Source organism: Seriola lalandi, unplaced genomic scaffold, assembly GCF_002814215.2.
Source record: "Seriola lalandi dorsalis isolate HSWRI2012SDOR001 ecotype SW California unplaced genomic scaffold, Sedor1 jcf7180002054797, whole genome shotgun sequence".
Lineage (NCBI taxonomy): Eukaryota > Metazoa > Chordata > Actinopteri > Carangiformes > Carangidae > Seriola > Seriola lalandi.
Window position 1 is genome coordinate 46933 of NW_019525350.1, and position 25043 is coordinate 71975.

The 25043-nt window shown below is 41.6% G+C and overlaps 1 protein-coding gene across 5 annotated transcripts in view; it reads right to left on the reverse strand.

The window, feature by feature from the left end:
- lpp (LIM domain containing preferred translocation partner in lipoma) overlaps positions 1-25043 on the reverse strand; it is a 142670-nt gene that overhangs the window by 33114 nt on the left and 84513 nt on the right. For all 5 annotated transcript variants that reach the window (XM_087179199.1, XM_023425955.2, XM_087179200.1 and 2 more), the window contains 2 exons: positions 22595-23185; positions 6381-6477 (listed from right to left, as the gene is read on the reverse strand). In XM_087179199.1, coding sequence (XP_087035325.1) covers positions 6381-6477; positions 22595-23185 — 688 coding nt within the window. The remainder of the gene's footprint in view (positions 1-6380; positions 6478-22594; positions 23186-25043) is intronic.

A 25043-nucleotide genomic window follows, 5' to 3' on the forward strand; every position in this document is an offset into this window, starting at 1 on the left:
CCCACCAACCCCCCCCTTGCCCCTGGGTGGTCGCTGACCTCCTTCCAGCAGCATTATGCTCTTCTGCCTCATAGTGAGTGCTGCAACATACATGCACATGCACATGCACATGGATTACAGCACAGCACAACAAAGACAAGGGCCAAACACTCAGCCATTGTCATTGGAGGAAATCCTCTGATAGGGAAAGAGGAAACAGGCTCTTCACAGTAAAAGGCCTACAAGGAGATTACTGTGTAAAAAAAAAAAAAAAGTAGGTAGGTAAAGTATTGCTGTTTCTATTTGCATCAAAACAAAGTCAGAATTAAGTGCAGTACAATGTTATGATTCATTATCTTTAGTATTTTCATTTGATTTTTTTCTTTATTTTTATTCAGCTATTTAATTACATGTCACACTATTTTTTTAAATTTTTTTTACACATTTTAATTTGTCTTAATCATTAAGATTTCAGTCCTGGTTGATTTGGCAACACCTGTGGTTGCCGTGGTTACAGCAACTGCGGTTTAATAATACAGCAAACCTCTACTTGAGCAGCTACTTTGTCAGAAATAAGACATTGTGGCGGTTTTCACAATAAAAGCTGCTCCGTGTTTTGCCTACTGAATGTTTTTAATGTGAAGCAGCAGCAGTGGGAAATGTCGGGTCAGCGTTGTCTGCAGTGAAAACAGATCCAGCGAATAAATCATGACGCACACGAAGCACGTGACTTAAATATCCACCGAAGCTTGTACTTCACCGTTCGAGAGGAAAAACATCAGGGCTGTTCGGAACGACGAGGAGACTGTAACAAACACAATCGTCTTATGTTTTTGACATTTTACTTTTGTTTGTTTGAGGTTTTACTTGCACTCTTTTAGTTACGTCGTCTTGTTGCTCCCTCTTCTTCTGCGGCAGGTTAACCAGCTGTTTATCTTAGTAGTAAATGGAAACTTATCAATTTGCATTTTTACTGATTTTCTTCAAATTCCGTCAAAATTTGCATTATTTCTTTGGATGGAAACTGAACTGATGAAAAACATTTTTTAAGCTGCATTTTTATATGAAGCTAAGTGTCTGTAGTTGTAAATGTGTTGTTCATATTGCACCTGCATATTTTGGAAGCACTTTTGTTTATTGTTTGTGTACACGCCAAATGAACATCGAGAATGACTATAAAGGTGAACCTTCACAGAGTAAATGGAAACAGTTATCTGTACTGGGGGAGACGGTTGGCCAAAGGCATTTGAAGACTGTGGAGGTGGAGAGTGGTGGGGAAGCGCGGTTGGTGGGGGGCTCTTTTTAAAGCATCAGAAAGGTTTTACTCTGACACACATCCCACTTGTTATGACATGTAGAGGCACATCTAAAAGCAAACTCCTAAGAGGTTGCTGAGGGCGACCTCAGTAATATGCAAATGAATTCCACCAGAGTATCTTAGACAATGCACAAAGCTGTCTAAACTGGAAGCCTATTAATACATTAAGTTATGATGCTCAGTTGTGTTGTAAAAGAAACACAGGCAGCTCCACAACAGTGCACCTTGTGAACCTAAACTTTTTCTGACCCAATTACCTTAGTTGATCTGTTCTGACTCCTCTGGCCTGTACTGTTGCTGGAGCTACACTGCCATTTGTATCTCTTCCAAGATTCCTCATGAACATTTCATGCAAGGTGTCTCATAAATTATGAGAGCTCCTCCAGCTGACATTATGAGGAAAAAAATGGCAAAGCCTGCCTTCTCTTCTCCGGCTCTTATCATAAAACAAAGACCAGCTCAAACCAGGAGGAGAGGCTTTCCCGACAGCCGAGAGTCCTGAGCGGAGTACAGTATGCCCATAAGACTCTCCCTGCTAATTTCCAACGACTATCTCTCCACCATCTGATAATAACATTACAAAATAATTTATGCCACCGCTCGGGAATCTCTATGGAAAATCACTGTATAAATATTGATTGGATATCAAAATTTCACTCCTTCTTTTTTTAATTCTATACAGTGGAAAACTGAAACAGTCTGGGATCACATGAAGGAATTCTCAACTTGTCACTTTGGTGTTAAAAGAAGGAATAAAAACAGATTCTCTGCAACCGAATGAACTACACTGCATAAGTATCATCATCACTAATTGTAAATAATGCAAAGCATCTCATCCTTTCAATTATTCAGCTTTACGTCCTGGTTTTGGTTGACAGAAATGTAGTGATGACAAAATATTGTAAGTTCCTCTGATGCACAAATGCCAAGGCATCTGTACCGCAAGCTGAGTAGCTGTGTCTTATTAGATTTCCACAAACACAGTACACCTACGCACAACCTAAGTGGATTAAATATGACGGATGATGACATTTGGAGAAAAGGCTCTTTCAGATTACTCAAATCTAATCTGGAACTCTAAATCAGGACTAATCAGTTGCTTTTCAAAGAAGCTTCAATCATAGGGGAATTTCTGGCTTGCAAACTGGGTTTCTCACAAGAAAAGCCGTTCTTTTATAGTGCATCATTTTCAGGTTTTTTACAGTTTGAGGAGCATTTGTATGTGAGAATAGCTGCTTTTCATGTGCCGGTTTTCTTTTTTTTGTACAGGAAGTCTTCAAAGACTGGTCTGGTGTAATTGCTGGACTGCCGTTGTTGTAAAAGGAGCATAATAATGTTGTGAAACTTATAAGCTACAGATGGAGCTCAATTGAGTCGAATGAAAAGTTTCCTTGTGACATCACAGAGCCGGAGTCTAACGTTAATTCAATTCAATTAACCCCCTCTGGACCAATGAAAATTTACTATAGCTGTTTCAGATTAGAAGCTCATCAAAGACATTAGTGGCACCAATAAAACTTTGCTATAGGAAGACAATGATCCAGTCCAGTAGTGCGCTAGAGATCGCAGCCCCACTTTGATTAATCTTGTTAATTACTAGCCTTAGGGTTTCAACAACTGCTGGCCCTCTTTCCCCGTGTACCCCGCCAAAACAGAAGAGGCTTGTAGCGCCATCAGATTCTTTGTAATTACAAAAGTCTCATGCTCTGGGACTGATTTTTCCCACAGAATTGGATATAAAGTAACAGACACGGCAGGCTAAAGTCAATTTTGACATTACTGCGGCGACTATATGTACATTATTCAGCGGGGGAGGAATGAGGCTCTGTGGATTTGCAGAGCAGCATGTGCCTGCGCTTGAACTCTCTCCTAATGAGTCCCTGCAGTCACCTCAGTCGTGGGCTCCTGCTCTCATCCTCTTTCTATCTCTCAGTTAATTCAGCTGTCGCCTAGTTTAACCACAAGATGACCCTCCTCCCTCCCCTCGCCTCCACTCCACTCCACTCCACTCCACTCCACTCCACTCCACTCCAGCGACAGTCAGCCGCTGTCAGCTGGGGCATGCACGCGCTATCCCTAACTTGCTCTGGCTACCTCAGCTCACATATGACCCATTTCTCAACTCGCTTGTCCTTGTTTTACCAGCCTTCAGCCAGTCAGCCTTATAGTTGGCAAATTAGTGTGCAACCGCATGCATGGTATAGCAGTACACAGAGTTCATGCCAGGTCTGCAACACATACACATTCACACAAAATTTAGGCCAACAAGGCTTTGAGGGCCATTCCTCTGTAAAATGACTACACTTTGCTTAAGCCAGCAGATCCATTTGACCTATGTCTAATGTGAACCAATTAAGGTCTTTACATCAGTGCGCACCAACGTGAGGCCGAATATCCCTTAATACCAGTTAAATACACGTCCCTGTAGCTATAATACACCTACACATGCTATCATGGTGTGCTGTGTGATTATGTGCTGATATAAAGCCTGCTCCAGAGTCCCATTGAATGTATTGAGTGAGGTATCTAATGGGCATGGGAACTAATTCCAGGGCAAAGGGGATTAAAGGCTCGAGAACAGAGAGCAGCAGAGGGATGGCACTCGCTGGCAGCAGAGGGTACAGAGGGCGGAAAAATAGAAATGAAATATAAATGCACAGAATCCTTGCCGTTTGAATCCTATTTTGCGAAATAGTATTAAAATCGGTATTTTGTTTAATCCTGGCACTTGTATTTTTTACGAGAACAAAATTAAATATCAATCGCTTCAGAGAAAAAATTTTTTTAATAATATAAAATAAAATAAAATAAAAAAAATACAGCTGGACAGTGAAAGAAGAGTTTTATCAAAATCAGGACATTTCATCTGTCCAAAGTCTTCACTGTATCTCTCCTTCTCGTTAGTTGTGCCTTATCCTCCGATCGCACTGATATAGTTTTGAGACTGTACCTTGAGGACTGCTTCCCAGACTGGTAGATACTCTGCGGTGTCAACACCACAGAAATAAGGGGATAAGAAGTACCAATAATTACCAGTTTATCCTTGTCTGTATCTCACACACCTGCACCGCACTCAATAGCCTTGAGCCATTTTCCAAAAACATTGTTCTTGTGAAACAAAACTAACTTTGTGGGTCAGTGGGTAGGCTAATCTAGGAAACCTTAAGCCAGTTTCAGTCTATTAACCCACTATCCCACATTGTTTTGTTCAGCCTTTACCGCCGCAAATGTGGCAGCTTCGTTTTAATAGTACAACCTGTGGTTCAGGAGAAATTCAAGCGTAATTGAGGAGTCTGTTTGTTTTTTCTATTTTAGTGTTTTCACAAAATGTCACAGCGAAAAGCAACAGAGTGAGCGCTCCCCGTGAGATCACACTACCTGCGCTAATGTTTCCTGAACGACTTTTGCGATGTATCAAAAAGGATGTTTGTGTGTGTGAGTGTGTGTGTGTGTGTGTGTCTGCAAAGCTTTCCCAGTGTCAGTGTCACATGTGAATCAAACAGTGAGTCACAGGCTTATTTTAGCCACTTTGCTACTCTCACCTACGAACGCTATATTGTGAAGAGACTGTTGCCGTGTGAGAGACACTGACAGCTGAGTATGTAGGGATCATTAATAGCACAAATTATTATTATACAGCTGTGTTCAAACATCAGCACCAGGATTCATGGAGTACATGAAACTACAACATGCACAGGGTGAGTTATCCTATTATAATCAGAAAAACTAGAACATGAAGAGGCTGGTGCGCCGAGAAATCAGGTAAAGCAGACATGTAACAAGCAGCAGCCCGTAATGATCATTGCTCCTGTATTCACCTTGAAAAATATCTCTAAATGTAGGATATAATAGAGTCTAGTGGCCGTAAGTGAAGATTAGGAGTAATGTGATTTGTCCTTGGTTGTCGCACCATCCAATGCATGAAAAAGTGTTTGCTTTACCGCTCTTTCTTAAACCTCTTTAAGGCGGTGGTAACCATCAGCGCATTTGCAAGACAAGAGGTTATAATAAACACGCTCTTTTTCAGGACAGCTGTCAGAAAAGTGATGAGACGGTCCTGCCTTGTTAGCTGGTTAGCATGCTAACTTCGGCGGAGGCAAAACAAGAGTTAACACACAGTGTTGCTTTCCTCCGCTGGAGAAGAGATCTTGGCATCTAAAGGAATAAAGTTTGACACTGAACTCGCAGTAAACAGCTGTTAATGCTAACGTTGGCTATGTAGCGATAGCAAAACTCACTAAATAATTGGATATTTTGACAATGCTTCATGCTCCGTCAATATGAAAACGATGCTCTTCTTAACTGGTCCATAATCTAACATTGTTTTATTCCTGTTTATCTGTGGCTAGCTAGCTAAACAAGTGTTAGCTTGTTTGGCTAGTTAAGCTTGTTTATGTTGCAATACTGACAGTATACAATATCAAGACTTGTAGGCTTAGGAATTAAAAACCCCATTTTGTGTCAATTTATTTTTATTGTGGTTGGCAATTTTTCTCACTGACTAATTGCCAAAGGTCTTAGAGGTTGTATTTGTTAGATAAACCCTTATTTTATGGATGTTTTGAAGCTAAAATTTGCCTTACTCGCTAGAAATGATTCTTGTGACTAATGCGCAATAAAATAAGATGTAAAAAACTAGCTATCATTTCCTTCCCACATAAGTCTTAAAATGAAAGGCTTGTGTGTGAGTAAGTTATGACAATAGGTGCGTTTACCTTTACCTGTTTAATTCAAATTTGAAATTGTGAACTTTAAAACAAATAATGAAAACATGCTTTGTTTTGTCGATGTTTTTCAGACTATTCGATAACTCGGAAACGATATCGCAAGAGGAGGAAACCCAGCTTTATCCGCATAACATAACTCAATCACACACCATTCACCATTGTGTTTAAATAAAAAAAAAAAAAAGAAAAAGCTTATATTTGGCGCGAAACTGCAACAGAAACCTGGGTAGTGTGACACGATACCAGGATCCTGAAACCACAGCAGCTAAATGTTGAGAAGCACCATACTGATATTGCGACATCTTTTTTCACCATAATAAATGGAATCCAATGCGAGTGAGATGAGTCTTCCTTACCAAAATATTCCTCAGATGGAGGGTTGTCCATGTCGAACAGCATCTTCTTGGTGAGACGCTCCAGCTCATCCTCAGGGTGGGCCATCGGAGCACTGCCCTGAGAACCAGAGAAGAGACACGGTTGTGATTCACAAAGCTGACCTAACATAATAAAGAATATTCCAGCACTTTCCTTTGCATTTATTTCTAACGTGACCCGACGACGTCGACCTGTGCTCAGTGCAATACAGCCGCTGCTAAAGATGAAAAGATGAAAAGTACAAGAATGTATTGCTTAACAAAATACAGATTTGACTTAAATATTCAGTGAACCTGACTTCAGTAAATCAGGATGAGGTACTGTCTCAAGGTCAAACAAAACACATTTACTGTAATTAACATGCAGCGGATAGTCTTCAGTCTGCCTTTCTCCTCTGAGATATCTGACCCTGGCTCAGGCCCCAGTGGTGTGCAGCCCAGAAGGTTGTGCATATCCTTCTGTGCAATTCAAGCATGTGGACAAAACTGTGACCCTGACTAATCCTTGTGTTTGGAAAAATAATGATAACGGAGAGAAAGAGGAGGCAAACATTAGAAGAAAGCTACCGTTTAAAGACTTGCACATTTGGGTGATAGGTCAGGAGATAGTTATTTAGACATACTCTGAGCATGAAAGACGGAAAGTGTGAGCCATGTTGAGGCCTACTGTGTAGGAAGATTCAGAGGGATGACATAACTCTCTGAAGATGCCACTTCCTTCCTTTTACTTGTGAGCCTGCCCTCCCTCTTATCACGCAGTCTCTGACATCTGCCTGCTGTGTGTCTGTATGGGGCTGACGTGTTGTGCCTGACATTTTCTGCCAATCATTCCCGGAGCTGCAGAATACAGCTACCTCACCCCCCTCCCTCCTTCCTTCCCTCCCCACCTCCCTCCTTCCCTGAGCCCCAGCTCACGGCGCAATCCCGTCACAGGTGTGCGTGTCCTTTGCAGACACCCCGGAGGCCTGAACTTGACTCTACTGGTGCCGCACGGCCGTGCCTTTTTCAAAAAATCAGTGACACTCGCATGACCTTCCCTAGATCTGGGGGCGGCGGGATCTTTACAGTAGATTTGATTTTCAATATTGAAACACGGGCCATGATCTGAGCTGACCTTTGAGGTGCTCCTAATTGTGACGTCTGGGAGCCGGGTGAATGTTAGCAGCCTGTCTGGTTTTGTACTGATTTATCCGAGGATAACTGTGTCACATAAAGGAATCAGATTTGTCAATAAGAGATTGAGTGAGAAATATTTTTGTATTCAGAATGAGAGCAGTTACAGATCCTGTCGGACAACTCTTCTGGTATTACTAATGACTGGATTTTCATCCAGCGGGCTCATTGTATGTGTCAGTGAAGGTTTCAACATTATATATAAAGCAGGTGTAATTTTGACAACACATTAAAAGTTGATAATGCAAATGCACAGCACATTTGGTGTGAGAACATTCACCGGTCGACTGAGTTTATTTCCAGAGACAGCAAGAAATGCTGAGCTCTGCTTACTGTCCACAATGTATCAAGGAAAAGTCTAAACTTTACGATGCATGACTCCTGCTCGGCCCCGGCTCAGGATGCAGCAGGCTGATAATGGAAGCCCAAACAATAGGCCTCATTAACTCTGAGGGATCGACACGTTCAACGCGCAAATCTTCCTGCCATGTCGGATTCCCTGGATTCCCTGGCACCCCCGCGCCTCCTCAGCCACTCGAGCATGAACGGCCAGGATCGCATCATGGGGGATTAGGAGGAGATGAAAGCAACATTCCTCAGTGGTTGGATATTCCTCTATTGCCACCTCAAATGATATGACTTTTTTTTTTTTTTTTAAATAATACACATTGGTCACTGTGTGTGTGTGTGTGTGTGTGTGTGTGTGTGTGCAGAGGGTTGAATTCTAATACAACAACCTGCACAAAAGAAAAGATAATAAGTCTGCGCAATGTTCGTACACCTCAAAGAAACACTCTTGTTGTCAACATTGTGCTCATTATGCCCGTGTTGTTAGTTTGAGACAGTGAAGAGGACGATTTAACACTGTTAATCTTAGCTCCACATCAAAAGCACATTGGAGAGGGAACGAAATGCTGCTATTACCAGAAACAGACTTTTGAGTTTAAGCTTCATTTATACCTTATCCACTCTTTGACACCCCGCAGCAATGCACTGCCAGAGAGTTTAAAGCACCTTGTTAGGGAGTCTTTTGTGACAGCACAGAATAATTTTTCACTTGAATAAGAGAAAGAAATTGCTTCCCTGCATGCTTTATGATTGCTTCGCAGTTCCTGTTCAGCTTTTAAGAGGCAACAATAGAAACCATACAGCAGCTATACGTGCTGCAGACATGATTTTTCAGTTATGTCTGGCTCAATTCAGTAAATTGCTTGCCTACGCCCTTGGGACACTCAGCCACGGTTTCATTGAAGTCGGTGCTTAAATTCAGTGGCGACTGGGTTAACAGTTGCACCCATTTTCCTTGTTTCCCCAGTGTGTTGAGGCTCGTAGTTTCAGGTCATCTGATCTATGCTGTTTAATGGCAGAGATCCTATCGGTTGTGAAGGATCCCGGTGGACCGTCAAATGCCATCGCCCGGACAAATGATTGCCGTGGCGTTGTTAAATGCCAAACCACTTGAAAATGAAAAGCAACCACATCATCTGTAAGTGACCACTGGTGCATGCTACCTGACACACAATGACAGTGAAGGGTGAGCAGAGTCTGGGATCTGATCACTGCCCGACTGCCACATCTATGAATCAAGCTGTGTTCGCCACCCACCGTGGGATTGGCATCGTGTCAGAACTGATTAAGTGAGGAGCGGAGGGTGGGGGGTGGGCAGAGGGGCCTCGGCACACGCTCTCACCTGATGCCCTGACAGCACCGTGTCCCGCTAGGAACCAAACCTCAGGCTCCGTCTTTCCCGCTTCCACCGCAGCGATAGAGAGTGAGCGGGAGAGACAACTGTTCTCGGGGCATCTGATCTGCACCTTTGTTAGCGCAGGTGGAACAAAGGAGCACAAGTGAACAGGAAGCTGGAACTATTTGCATATCATCACCCACCATGTACAGAACAAAGGGAGCTCACAGGTTCTGCAGGAGGAATCACAGCGAGACACGACACAGGTCAGCTAACATGAGAAGGACGTTGTGTCTGGATCCAGAAATACAGACGGAAACACTTCTGAAAGCTGAAATTAAAATGTCTTTTTTTAGCTAAGAAAGCCGTGCTCACACTCGGTTATCAGTTTATCAGGTAAACCTGACCCGTCTGAAACTCATGCACTCTGCTAACACCGCAGTGCAATGTGTCATTTACATAAACGACTTAATATCAGAAACAACTCTCAGTATAAAGCAGGACAGTTCGACAGCACATTACAACCTCCATGAGGGTTTGGACTGAATTAGCTTTAGCTAGGTGTACCTAATTAACTGGCACTGGGTGTATAATATCCCTTCATGTTTCTTTTGATTTGTTTTCCTTATTTGGTTTACAACTGTAATGAGCAAAAATAATCAATTTCAAAGTTTATTTTTCTTCAATAATGGCACCACATGCATTCGTTTACACCAGTGGGCGTTAATTTATTTTTGTTCCACCTGATGATGTTGGTACTGTAGTGTATATTTGTGTAACATCAGTGTGTCATTGCACTTAAACTAGTTCTAGTTCTGATATTATATTATACTGGTCACACCGGGAGTTAAGCAGCTGGGCGGCTTCATTGTTGATTCGTCTCATTTGTAATTTGAACACTCTGTGACTCATGTTCGCATGTTTTCCTCTGTGCCGCTCCGAGTTTCTCTCACAAATCCGCTCCACAACAGAAGCAGCTATAGGACAAAGTTAAACGACTGCTTGCACTGCTGTATAAAGACGCCTGCGCCGTTCAGTCCTCTTGAATAAACAATGATGTCAGATTGTTTTTCAAAAAAGACGGACGTTCTTATCTGAATACACGAGAGAGGCCGCACAACACACTGATGAGAAAGACTCTGGTGAGTTTCTGAGTGTGGTCACAACGTCGATGGGATTTTGAAAGAAATTTTCCTTTTTTTTTTTTTGGAACGGAACTCGGAAGTTCCAGTTTCCTCCGGCTCTCTGTGGGTTTGAGTTACAGTGATGAATCACTGACGAGCTTCCACTTTCTGAATGGAATACAGACCAAACAGCGCGATGGCTCCTCCATTGATAAATGTTGAATGTTATAAAGGGACAGACATTTTTGATAGAACAAATGCTATACTGTTGAGAAAGGGGTAAACTTCGTGCTGTTTTCTCCTCCTCTGAAAAACGGACAGTGCAGTTTCATCATGGTTTCTACTTCCTTGCACAAAAAGTGAGGAGACTTCAAATTTCATTGTAACTTTTGAAGAATCATGAGCCGTATCCTCATATTTAGGCCAGGCCTCTTTTTTTTTGCAAGGTTCAAAAGCAACGTGCAAACACAATGAGATTGGGAACCACTGCACAAACAACACAAACCACTGAGCTGAAAGTAAAAGCACTGTGGAGGGAGCCCGGTGAAAGACGAGCGCTAAACAACACTAATCTGCTTCTAAACCTGCAGTCATCTATCTATCAGTCAGCTTCTGTTTTACTTCCTCTAAATGCAAAATTACACCTTACCCAAAAAGCAATTGTCTCGCTTTTTACGATAGCTTAGCATTTCCTGCACCATCAGCGCAAACTGAAGAAAGACATAATCAGTCACAGACATTTATCCACAGATTAACTGATGATGGACTTCACAATACAAAATGCTCTTTAGTGTCAATAGAGCCGCAGCTTTAACTCAGGCTTTTAAAAGAGAAGCTTTAGTCAGCTCACAATCTGACGTCCCGGCTTTTTTTGTCTCCTCAAATCACAATGGTATTATTTGAAATGGACATAGAGCCTTTGAAAGGGAAATGGCTTATTAGAAATAATGTCAATAATAACCACAACAAGAGCAAATGGACCACTGCATTAGTTAGGGTGCACGAGGGGATTGAAATGTTTTATTGGATTGGAAAATCTAAAAAAAAAAAAAGAAAAAAAAAAAGCATTTGTTGCCACAACACTAAACGAGTGATTACTGCAGCTTAGGCGACTCCGTTTTACCAAAACAATGAAAGGATTGCTGGATCAGTCACACTATCCTTTCACTGTAAGTGTGTGTTTGCGCCTGTGTGTGTGTGTCAGTGGGTGTTGTGAGGAGAGGGGGCTGCAGTATGTCGTGTGTCTAGAACCAAACATATGGGTTAAACACTTAAAAAAATGTGTATTAAGAGCCATCGATTTAAAGTGGATGACTTTAAAGTGCAGAGACCTCATTTCCCTCAAGTGGGCTTTGACAGAGACCGTTTGTGTCATGGCGACACGGCAGCGCTGCTCAACAGAAACCTTGGAGAGGAGAGCGCCCGATTACTGTGATTGACTCACAAGACTGAGCAGACAGAATGGAGAGTTATATTCATAATAACACAAACGACGACTTTGTGTTTCGGTGACACAGGTGGAGTCAAACTGCCGCTGTGAGCATCTTAAGGAAGCAGTGGGTGCTCCGCTCGTCTGGACAAAAAATAATATTTGTGGGAAAAGTTGCTTTGTCATTTTTCTGGCAGCTGCATGTTTAATTTAAGACCGTGTTAAGTCTGTGAGAGGGATCACATGTTAGAGGTTTTTATGTAATCCAGTTGATGAATTTTCTGCTTGCGATGTTAAACAGGTTATGAGTAATCTGCAATGCATTAGACTTTGAGAAGAACCATCGTAGGCGCTGCAAATTAAGCTCAAGGCCACCTTCTGAGGAGGCGCAGATAAAGTATACATTCTCTCCAAACAAAATAGGTCATGCTGTTTCAGCTCCAATTAAATGCCGAGGAAAAAAAATAACAGTCAACTGTAGAGCAGCTGTGTACAGAGCAGCCGACGATAATTAAAAATTAACCAATTCCATAATTGACATTTTCCACAGCCACTCAAATCTCTTGCTTGTAAACTGAAATTCATATAAAGGGGTGAATTTCAGAGTATTCACAGACATGTAATGTATGTAGAGGGGCCTCTCAATGTTTGTAAGATTGTGCGTGTGTAAAAACTAGGTCATCTGTTCGGAACTGACACATCCCCCTGCAAACAGATATTTGAAAATCTGAGAGTGTAGAGAGGGGTGCCACAAGCAATCTGAAAAAAAACAACAACAACAACAACAACAACAACAACAACAACAACAAATGACTGCACAAATTGTTTGAGACAGAGATAAAACTTATTTGGCGTCTCTTTGTGTACCATTACAATCCTGTGAATGTAGCAAACACTACATTACACAGGATGCAGGTTTGCCTGGTTTGGGTGAAAGCTCAAAGTGTTCCCCTGCTGTTTCCTCATGTGGTAGCACAGATCCATATTTAAACACATGTGGTGGACATAATGAGGATTCATACAGGTTATGTCTTCAAATCGATGCATTGGCAACGCGAACTTCCCTTTTGTAATTGTTGATCTCCTGTGTAATTTTGCCTCCTAAGTACACCATGATATATTCCACCCCTTTCCACCTAAACAGCTGCATGGTCGACGTGAATGACACCCTGAGGGATCTCTCCTGACCAAACACCACCACTAAATTGCTGCAGCCGAGAATACACAGAAGCCTGATCCACTCAGGGCTGCTTCCCTGATGAGAGAAAAAATGTTTAGAAAGTGCACACGTTTCACGGAGTCGGAGCCAGGGGGCGGAGGAGAGTTCTTCTGCGGACAGAAGAAGGATGTTAAGAGGGCAGAGAGGAATCCAGCTTCAGAAACACAGAAAACTTGCTTATGCGCGGAGAGGTGTTGACACTGACAGGAGACCATGTGCTAGAGGAGCCAGCAGGGGCCACTGTTTATGCAGGTGGTAGTGGCTTCCTGGTTTTCTGTTTGAACCAAGACAACTCTATTCCTTCCTGTAGATTGGACTTAGTGGGTGAAATTCTTGGATCAATACACTAACAAAGTCAAACGTCTAACTCACAAAAAAATACTTCAAAATCAGCTGCTGTGAATGTGTGAGCATATTTGTTGTTTTCATATGACACGAGTTTGAACGTGGGACATCATCCAGCTGTCAGCCCGCACCATAAACTGACTATGTTTATAATGTGCAGGATAATCTCAGTGCTGCAGGACACATCTGCATCTCTTCACTGCAGGCCGTCGAGGAGAGGCCGAGAACAAGAAAATAAACAAACAGCTCAGACATTTCAGATTGCCGGGGCTCGCTGAACTGTAATGACAGGTATCGATCCGGCCAGTTATTTACCAGCCGCGCTGTTCGTCTCGGAGGGGGCCGGCTGAGAGCAGGGTGGCAGGGCCTATTATTTATAAGCGGTTATGTGACAAACACTTCTGATCTACCGAGGGTTACCGCTGACCGAACGAGCCGGCCAATCAACTCCTAACAGAAAAGAATGTGGATGACAGGAAAAGCCTTCACTGCTAAGTGAGACCAAAACTGAACACTAATCAAAGTCCTGACTTGGTCTTTATTTCATGTTGAATCAATTCACTTTGTGAGGTTTTGCAGATAATTAGGGGCTCAGCTCTATACATAGAAACCTTTTAGGTGTAGTATTTTTTTGACAGTGCTCAGTTTTATGATAGAAAATGGCAGAATTATCTGTGTATGTGGCATAATGTGAAACTATAAACTAGGGCTGAAAGCTGGGAAATAAGACAGTGGGATTTGTTTTGGGGAATTCTCCCAAGAAAAATACCTGTGGGACCCCGGGATTTTTAGCATGTGCGTTCAGTGCAGCTGTGTTGTTTAGACTGAATGGAGTGAAGGTCAAAATCTGTAAATGAAATAAAAGTAAAGGGGTCGTTGTAGTATTTAGAATTCATAAAGGAAATGCTCTTATTTATATCTCTTGCCTTGGTTTTTTTCTACCTCAAAGATGACGTGCTTTTTCAGAGTAATTATTGTTTCACTACAAGAACATGAGCAAATATCATCCGAAAACTAGAATCAATATCGTCTCATGATTACTTTCTTTGGTTTTCTATTCTTAAAATAACATTTAATTTATGGCAAGAAATACCACGGCAAGTGTTGCATTGCTGGGAAGTAATAATTTCACAACCATTGGGGAAATCCTTTAACATTTCGGACTTGGGTGGAGCCTATTTATAAATTACTTTTTCTTTTTTTTCTCTTTTTTTTAGTTTACCCCCAAAAAAAAAAAATCCATAAAACACCAGAAAATGTTTCAGAAAATCTTTGTTTCACAACAAAGGCAAAAGCAAAGGTGTTTCCTAATTCAATACGGTTCCGATTAGTTGGATCAGTGTTTTTGGATTAATCTTGAGTTAGACGGAGTCAGGTACTGCCAAGATGGCGATGGTGGAGCAGCCCACTCTGAGCTTCAAAACCCATCTTCTGAAACCTGTGGGTGATGTCACCGAGGCAATGTCCGTCTTTATTTACAGTCTATAATCAAAACATTTCTCCATAACACGACTACTGGTCAAAAACTCAACAGTGTAACTGGTTTCATGTATCTAGCAGTAAACGTGGTTAGTTCTGTAGTCTGCTGTATGACTGTTTTCATTATCGTAATAAATAATTAAAACTCTTAATTAATTTGCAATACTTTAATTAATCCCGCAGTCCACATACTGGTTTCACAGTGAAATAAGAAAAGAATAATAAATAATAATAAGTAAAGTGACACTTTATTACACACTGGTCACAGTAACAATAAATTAATCAGAAAAATAACCAACATAACTCTTAAACAATTATTTCCATTATTTGTCGAGTCCAATCACAAAAGATTCATAGCTCTGACCATCAATCACTTTAACGTAAAATCACCAATATTTATCAATACTACAAATGTCCCTGTTACCCTTAATGGGCCTAATTCCTTTTAGTTGTCGCTTGGGGCTATATTTGCACTTGAGATTTGTTACAGCTCCAGCCTGGAAGCAGCCACTAAAAGGAAGCTTGAGAAAAGTGAAACACAAGGAGCTCCATGTTCCGTCACTGACCTCAAGGATCAGGTCTAGTCGACCGACCTTTAGTCCCTGAAGCATCCAGTAACCAGATCCTGGACCACCGGCTAACATCGTGTCATCCAACAACACAGTTTGTAGAGCACAGCAATAATCATATACACTAGCTGTACGTGTGCAGTGCAGGAGGAATCCAGCATGTCACGCAGTCTGACCTGCATTAGTGCTGGAATGGCTTCTCCTGATACTACAGAGCAGGAGAATGTGCGCTGCGTGGTTACAAGCTCAGCTGGTATGTGTCAATAGATGTAATATTACAAACTAACATGAGCAGGGAGGATGAGAGGATTAAACTGCCTCATGCAGCTTCTCCTCTGGAATGTGACGGGGTCTCCGCATCGGACTCCTTCAGATGTCTGCGATCGTTTTATTTTATCATAATATTTACACTAGCCACTTCATCTTTTTATGTTTCTAATTTCACCGACTAGAATGAGGTAGGCCGTTTACTGTTGAGTCTGTCTGCTGTGTAAAGACATAATGAAACGCATTCACTTGCAAACGGCCTTTTAAAAAGTAATTTCAGGCTCCTGTCTCTCATGCTTTGCACCTCACAGATTCTGGTACAGATTCCTCGCCACTCCCGAGTCACTATTGATATTTTGAAAACCTCACAAAGTTCACAGCCTAGTTTCAAAAACATCAACAACATCTTGTCATGCACATCCCAACCTGACGGCTGCCGCAGCTTTAAGTGTAAGATGCATCTATGATGTTTGTGTGTATGTGTGTATGTGTGTGTGTGTGTGTGTGTGTGTGTGTGTGTGTGGAAAATGATTCATTCATGTGGAGTCGTATTTACTGAGTTCACAAGCGGAGCGGACTTGAGTGACCCACTGCTGTGGTTCTCACTACGTGGATTTATTTATTTATTTAAACCTAAGACTTCATTTCTCATGATATATTTAAATGTTTTAAAAAAATGTTGGAGGTGGGAGTTACCACATTCAACACATTTGTCAGGCCTCATGGATATGCGTGGCACGTTTAAAGCGTATCATTGACTTCCCGTATCAAAAATTCGACCCCACATTTTCTATTTGAAGGCAGCAAAAGTTATGTGTCCTGTTTGTGTCATAAGCACATCCTCATACCAACAACTTGGATATACTGAGCTAATATACACTATTCATTATGAATGTGTGTCATTAATACAGAGATATTGGCCTCACTCAAGCTAACAGTTCACTTTAGATGAAAAATAAAAATGATGAGAATGAACTGTGATGAGCAAAAGAAAAAGCTGCTACTATTTGTGCTTCTTTCTATAATCTTACGTTCTTGAAAAGTATGAGAAGAAAGAGAGATTGTTGAGAAGGCAGAGTCACTCACAGGTGTAAATGAATTCATACTCAGATGTGAGTGGGTGTGCGTTTTTGTTTTTGTTTTTTTCAAATTCATGACTTTGTTTTTTTTTTATTGCGCTTTTAGGACAATATCACTGTCTGAAAGACTGAGTGGAATATGTTCTAATTATATTTTCAGGTTCACTGCTGCACCTTTCACCCAAACACACACGCCCATACAAAGTTTTATTTTAGTGGTGTCATTTTTCTGAAAGCTCTGCTGTACGTTAATTTGGCAGAAATTGCTGAACAGAAATAGAAATCATGATTTTGTCCTTTAAACACAGCGACACTTGAATAGCAAATAAACAAATGTTGAGGAACGTGGTGAGAATTAAGACTGCTGCTGTGGTTTTAGCAAAAATAGAAGTGGCTTTAAGGAATTGTAAAGAATCATTCATTTCTTGTCTTGTGTTGCCAGAGGGAAATCCTGCAGATTGTTCACTTGTGCAGTTTGCAGAGGCAAGCACACTAAAATATGTGGATGGGCTTCCAATGTGATATTTTGATGGTGCTGTCAAACAAATGAAAATAGATCAAGGGGTCAGAGAAATATGGTGACTGTATTATATCAATCACTGATCTGAATTAAGCTCCTATGTTTTGTCTCTGTGTTTTTTTTTTGTGTTGTTGTTTTCTTTTAAAAAAAAAAACCTTCAAAACTACAGACAACTCACAAATTTTCAAAACAATAAAACATATGGGACTTTTTGTCTGTCAGTATACGGTTTAGAATAACCATTTGTTTGTTGTGTAGAACAAAGTGCAATTTGTTTCAAGGTGCATCTATATACAGGGAAAAGATCACAGGGCTGCAGATAACATCTTCATCTTGTTGAAGCCCTGGGCTCTCACTTTGTAGTTACATGTGGTAATCCTGCACCAGAAGAAAAATCCACTCAGGAAATCTATAGCAGAGCTGGAAACCCTGCACTCAGCCAGCTTGCTTTTTTTGGAGCTGCACATAGTTCTTGAGTTTGGGGCAGCTAGGGTCAGTCACCTAAGGAGAAGACATCATGTATGATGTAAACACAGGGGGAGTTCACACCTGATTGTCTTTCAAGGCATAAATAGAAGTGCCACCCGTCCACATGAGGGAACAACTCAACTAAATAATATTTAGATGGGCGTAGTGCAGAGTAAAAAACCATCTGGGGCTATCATCAGTGGGTGAGCTTCCAGGTAGTAGACCCAAAAATATCTGTCAATGTCAAATCCTTTGTTTTTTGTTTTTTTTAGTGCCTCAGGGTCGTATCCTAGGCCCCTTTTCCTTCCCTATTACATGCAACATCTGGGACATATCTTTCACTGACGTACAGTTATATTGACGTCCACTGATATGGGAATGATATGAAGCTGTATGCCCGAAATGAACCTAACCTTAACTACTTAGGTCTTTAATTATGTCTCGGCTTGTTGATATTAATAATAGGATGTCTAAAAAAAAGTACTCCACTAGAATGACAAATGATGAATCAAATCGGAGACCCTGATAAATACCCCTCCTGGTCCCAGTACGTCTCGTCTAGTCTCAGGGTAGGTTTTGACTCCCAGTTGCTTTTTGGTGCTCAGTTGACTTAAGTCGAGTCAAGAGCACTTTATCATTTCCATAAATTTGATTTTACAAATTTAGATTTTGGACTATTACTTCTTTTATTGTAAAGCACAAAGTCATTTTGTTTTATGATCCATTTCACACATAACACGCATATTTGAGCTAAAACAGATTACATAAAAATCGGGACTTTATCTTTAAATACCAGAATAATGTGTTTATGCCCTGTCAAAGATAATTTGTATAAGTAATGGTTACATGGGCAGTGAATTGCTTATGCCTTTGATGGATTTCCACAGGTGTTGCTTGCTGTATTCTTTCTTAAATAGGATTTTGGAGATTAATAAGGGTTTATGGCAGGTCACACATATAAAAAGGGTCTTTTGGACACATCCTGATGGCACCATATGCCAATGTTCTTGTGCAGGTCAAAAGGCGCAGTGGCCAGGACTGGAAGGCAGAGAAAATGTCAGATATTTAAACATGTTTGACAGTTGAAACCATCATTGACCTTCGAGGGGCTTTAACTGGCTGCAGGGATTGAGCAGTTCAAAATAATCCTCCGCTGCCAAACGTCACTCAAGCTCAGCCATAACACAAGTCATCATCCAGCTTAGCTTTCCTCCAATTTCGGGAAAGACGGAGAGACTCGTGGAAATTGGTATGTTAACCGGCAGCCATGAAATCTGTTAATTTTTTGGACTACAATAGAGATCAAACACTGGTGGATTTGGGTAATTAAGCGTCCTTGGAGCCTGTAGATGTTCTTACACCTCCACTTTACGTGTGAGTAACAACACGTTAGGGGATTGGGGTGCTGGGTGGCAGAGGGTGATACAGGGCGAGGTGGGGGGCAGAGCAGGCGAGCTAGAACAAGTCGAGATCATAGGATTTCATCCAACGACTTCATCTTGGACTTCTAATGACACTGACCTTCTATGAATACACTCAATTATGTGAAATGATCTCTTTAATAAAGTCCTCAATCAAAATCACAGACCCCCTACTGAGAAAGTCTCGGGTGTTACATAAAATCAACATTAACTCTAAGTGACTGGAGATCATTTTTGATAATTATGACAAATATGTAAATAGTTCCTTTAATTGACTGTGTTTTGGTTTATTTACACAACAGATTAAAAGAGGCACAACCCCTTTTTCTTTTAAGCAGATTTAACACCATTTGTAAAAGGTTACGAACATGTCACGACATCGGGTCAAGCAGAGTGATGATCACAAAGGCAAAGTTGACAGATTTTGCTTTAATTCTAATCTGGCTTTTATAGTGCCTCTGGTCTGTTTTGGCATTAAAGAAAAACTGGACACAAATAGACAAAAAAAAAACAGATTAGAGCTAAGGTTTGGATACAAATATTTTAGGGGACGGTCGGGTCAAACATGATGCGTGACACCACAGAATCATTTACGGTATACAATTTAGATGAATGTGTGCAAATGGAGCATTAAGTTTCCTGATATGTTTCTCAAAGCGTTCAAATGAAATATGTGGGGGGGGGGGGGGGGGGCACAGAGCCCATTATCCTACATATATATTTATTTACATGTATGAGCTATATCTGTAAAATTAGCGATTTGCTTTTATCTGAAATCAAAGAGTTGCTCGCAAATCTATTAAACGCCACCTTTTGTTTTTTTTAATAATGCATCATACTGGGACCAAAGCGAGCTTTTCAAGCAAAATGTAGACTTTTGTTTTGAACAAATATAATTAGACTTATTTTTAAGATACTAGCTGCAATGTTGAAGCTAATTTGTATTTAGTAAAGTACAGTCCTTGATGAGCTATTCCCAGAGGCTGAGAGGCCCAGTTTGTATTTGGAACCAGCATAAAATCCTTGAATTAAAGAAAACTCGAGGGCCTTGCACTTTCCAGAGATTGTCGACGGCTGGATATAGAGATGAGAATAGATGTCTCTGTGGCTTTGACTACTCTGTTCTAAGGGATGACAGTATTTTGTAATTCTTTTCAATCACATACAGTTCTATAAAAAGGTCTAGCGCCGCATCCAACCTTGCATTGCTTTTGAAGGCTTGGGATTGGGCACGTGACGGTTTTCTACTGCTTATTCAAAAATTTAATGAAGTGCTTTTTAACTACTATGGATATTACAGTATGCGATTGTGTTGAATAGTATTTTATTTTCTTTGTGTGTTTTAAACGGCTACACTGTTGAAGAGTGGATGGTCGGACAGTTAAATCTGAAAATTTTCTTTGTAATTTTTGACACAATATTGATTTCCATCTTGATTTCAGATGCAAGCTTCTTCTTTCTGCTTGACAAACATCAACTTCGTCAGGAAAGTGATGGCAGATGTTGCTAGATTCTATCAGCTAGCTAATTAAGCTAACGTTAGCTCCGTGAGTTGGATGAAAAACCACTTTTTAATGTTTCCAGTTGACCTATTTTAAAAAGAAACTCTTGTAAAAGGTATGTACCTGATGACCACATACATGTGTTATGCTACAACACTGAAGCTACATTTTCCACACACCCATTCCCCCTTGTCTTGCAGCGTAGATTTGGTAATTGTATTTTATTAAAAGACTGTGGTTTTGTTCCAATGCAATGATGTTTGACTTCTTTGCTTACACACTTTAGAAAAGACCTTCAGGACAAGAATGAACTGATGAGTTTGGCAAATGTAAGCGCATCGATCGGTAACACTGGGTGCTAATGTTAACTCTGATAGTGCTGGACCAGCTTCTGCACAGCTGGGAAATGATACGATGGATTTGTTCATCGTTAACTGTTTATTTTTTGTTTTTTTTATATATAAGCTGTAACTGTAGATAAATATTTTTTGAGCTCCTTGGCCCTGAAAGTAAGACTTTGAAGATACTACTGTTGGTAGTAACCCTTAGAAAGGTGAGATACTAATGATTGAAGTTTATATTTCAGGAGATAAACAAAAAAATATATATTATCACGAAGCTATAAACTTGGGTTCCTATAGTGACGGCGGGTAGATATACAGTATACTTCTGAATACAATCGGCTTTTTATGAGACAAATGAAATCAGATGGTGTGAACCCCCAGCAGAGAATACCTCTCAAAAATTCATAAAGGTTAAAACAACTGTTTATTCTGAGCATTTCAATGAAAGATGGCAAGGAGCTCCCCACTGCATTGACATCGGATGCTGCACAAATGTATGCATACTGTGTACACACACACACACACACACACACACACACACACACACACACACGTATATAAGAGTAGATGCACACACAATCTTGTGCTCTTGTAGACCCACACATACATACATGAGGAGGAAATGAGTGAAAAGATACTGAAGTTTAGGGCTGAATGATGTAGATAAGGATAATTCACACTTCACTTATCATCTGTTGATTTGACCTTTATCAATAAAAAAAGAAAAGAAAAAAAACTGCAGCTCTTGCAATTTGGATATTGAACTTGGCCACATTGTGATTTTGATAATATGTCCTTTAATTGTTCAGCCCTCCTTAAAAGATAAACAAGAACTGATAATACCAGAACTTGACAATACCAAACTAGGTTTCCAAGCCTCCTCTTACTGTTACCCAACACATGACCTGACTGAGTGTTTGTTGGGTCGTGTTCATGACGATAACATGGAGCACGACTTTACGTGATTCAGTCATGCAGAACTGTGTGAGTAAGGAGCTGCAGCTATCACTGGATCTATGTTCCAGCCCTCAGCTCTGGTTGCAGGCTTTAGGTCGTGTCTGAAAGGAGAGAATTTCAGCTTCAAATGTTGGAAACTAGTTTTTTCTCCCATGGTGTCTGGGTCAATCCTTTGAGATAGGCAGAGGAGTTCAAATGTCCCATAGCGGTTTAAAGTAGAACAGCTATGCTTTTGACAAAAGCCAGTTGAGGTGGTTCGAGCATCCAATCAGGACTCCTCCCAGACTCCTCTCTGTGGAGGTATTCCAGGGATATCTGACTGGGAGGAAGCTCCAGGGCAAACCTAGAACACACTGGAGGGATTAAATATCCCAGCTGGTCTGGGAACGCCTCTGGATTCCCGGGAAAGGAGTTGGGCGAAGCGGCTGGGGAAATGGATGCCTGGCCGACTCTTCTAAGCCTACTGCCCCCAAATCAGACCATGACAAGTGCCAGAAACTGGCAGAAAGGATGAATGGATGGAAGGGTGGATACAGCAGGGACATGTGCAGGGAATGGACTGTAGATGCTTTATTATTTCTCCTAGTATGTTTCGCACATGTGTGAATGTTCTTACCTTTGGTGGGACAGCAGGTCCAGAGGCGTAGGAAGCCATGCCTGGTGGAACATCTGTGATGTAGGTCTTCTTGGGCCCAACAGGCTGGTATGCTTGGACAGGGTCAGGTCTCCTGGAGCTCAGCCCGCCTACTTGAGCTACTCCTGGATGGTGCTGTTCTTGATATGCACCCTGAGCCATCGGGGAGAAGCCGGGCTGCGGCGGTCCATAGGCAAAGTCGGGACCTTTGGGCTGGGCCGGCATGTACTGCACCTGCGCGGGACTGCGGATGGGCTGCTGGCCATAATGGTGCCCTGCCGGGGCTTGATGCTGGGGGCCAGGCTGGGCCGACCTTACCTGGACGTTGAAGGTGGGCTGACTTGGGGTTGAGGCTGTAGCGTAGGATGCTGGGACAGGCTGAGGAGCTGTGTGGCTTTGAGGCTTGGCCACCGGGCTGACAGAGGAAGGGGGGATAGAAGAGACACCCCCAGGAGCCTGAGGTTTGGGTGTAGACTTCTTCGTGGCCGTCAGCGGTGGCTGAGTTGGGATGACCATGCGCTTGTAGCCGGTTACTGGAGCACTGGGAGTGGAGGCTGCTGAGGATCCAGAGTTCTGAAAAACAGGCAGAAAATGTGCTCCACTTAAAACTTTCACACTTGACGTAGGAGCTGCGAATGAACATCGAAGGACAAAACAGTTTTACACATTAGACAAAGGTTTTTTAAAAAACAATAAATTAAAATTTTTTTAAAAATGTCAGTCGTAACCTGCTGATGTGAAGCAGGTTTAATGTTTGTACTGACACACCCATCAGGATTTTGGTCACAAACCAAAGAACTGTGCAACGCGAACTTTTGGCCCAATGATGACATCATCAAAGTCAGTAGCATTCATCCTCTGGAACCATGTGACTGTGTGTTAAAAATGTCACGGCTGTGGAGATAAAGGTGGAGGACGAAGCAGCATTGTAACAGTAACAGGATGAAGTGAAAACCCTGCTGAATGGAGGAAACACAATAGCTGTATTCAACAGCTATTTACTGATAGCGTGGTTTATGCTCAAATGATTATCCGCCCTTCCTCCCCAGAGTCAATTACAAGGGCTACCTCGATAGCAGAGGCTCCGCACTGTCCACGACCACCCGTAATCTATGGCTAATAAAGCGGGAAAGGAAGGGATAAATTGTTTTGCAGAGGACGCCATGATAGCAGATTGGCAATGGCACATGACAGTTTTGCTGACTCCAGCTGCTTTGGACGTGAAAGACGTTAAATCACAGAGATTTGTGGCGCTGGTGTTCCTGGGAAGAGATGGCTGCAGCAACACAACCCCCCCCCCCAGCTGAGACTGACGTCTGAGAGACTGTGGTGTTTTGGTCTAATGTCCGACGGCTGCCGTTTTGACGCACGGGGCAAAACTGTAAATAAATACAGCGGCTTCTAACACGCAGAATAACAACGTTTCCCTCAGATGTCAGAGGCTTCTGCCCTGAGTGTCTCTCATGTAAGTAATAATTGTTTTTCACCACCACTACATATCGGTGTCAGACATTCAGCCAGTCTAAAAAGGGTCTATCATTAACCTTGGATGGCCTTATTAGGTTATTGCCTGAAGCCAAAAATCAGAGTCAATTACTAAATTTGCAGCACTAGGGGAACAAAAATGAACACTTGTAGTCTTTAGACCCTTTGCAGCTCCATTTGATGAGATGTCTTCTAAATTGGGGCAGAGCAACAATTCCAATCGATTTCCCTTAAAAGTTGATCAAAGCCTCGCTGCAGAGAAATGTCACAAACAGCTGCGGTTTACAGCTCTGCTCCGCTCCTCGTTTTAACCGAACACAAAACACGTATGTGGTGATTCTGTCAGTGATGTAGCGCACAGTACAAATTCTTAAGTCTGTGATCCTAATAAGAAAAGAGGAATAAAAAGAGGTGCAATGCATCAACTTTGTCTAAATCCCATCTAATCTAAGTCAGAGGGGGAAGCCCCTGAGGAACCATTAAAAGCTCCAGAAAATATTCTCTGCTCTCACTCAGATTTCTGTCTCAGTGATTAGGGCTGATGTTTATTTAAAAAAAAAGTGTTTCTCTCTGCATATGTGTGGAAAAATCTCCACGATGCCCTTTAGGAAGTGAAATTACTTAATTTAAATGTTTCATGGGTTTTAAATACTCCAGATTAGTAATTTATCTTTAAGGCCTCAGAACCTACAGTAACATTTACTTAGCGGAGCACTGGAAATGCAAATTGGTCCCCTCAAAATAATTACACTGTCATGGTACATTTTCCACAACATTAAGAGAATGGATTCACCCCTTTTCTGAGGGTGATGAAACTAATCAAATGCACACAATCTGAACCAGAATGTATGTGGAGCGGTGAAGATTTTCATATTAACTAAACTATCTTTTTAGCCGCCGCGTGCCTCTGACCTGTCAATATTAATGAGTGGGGGGGGGGGGGGGG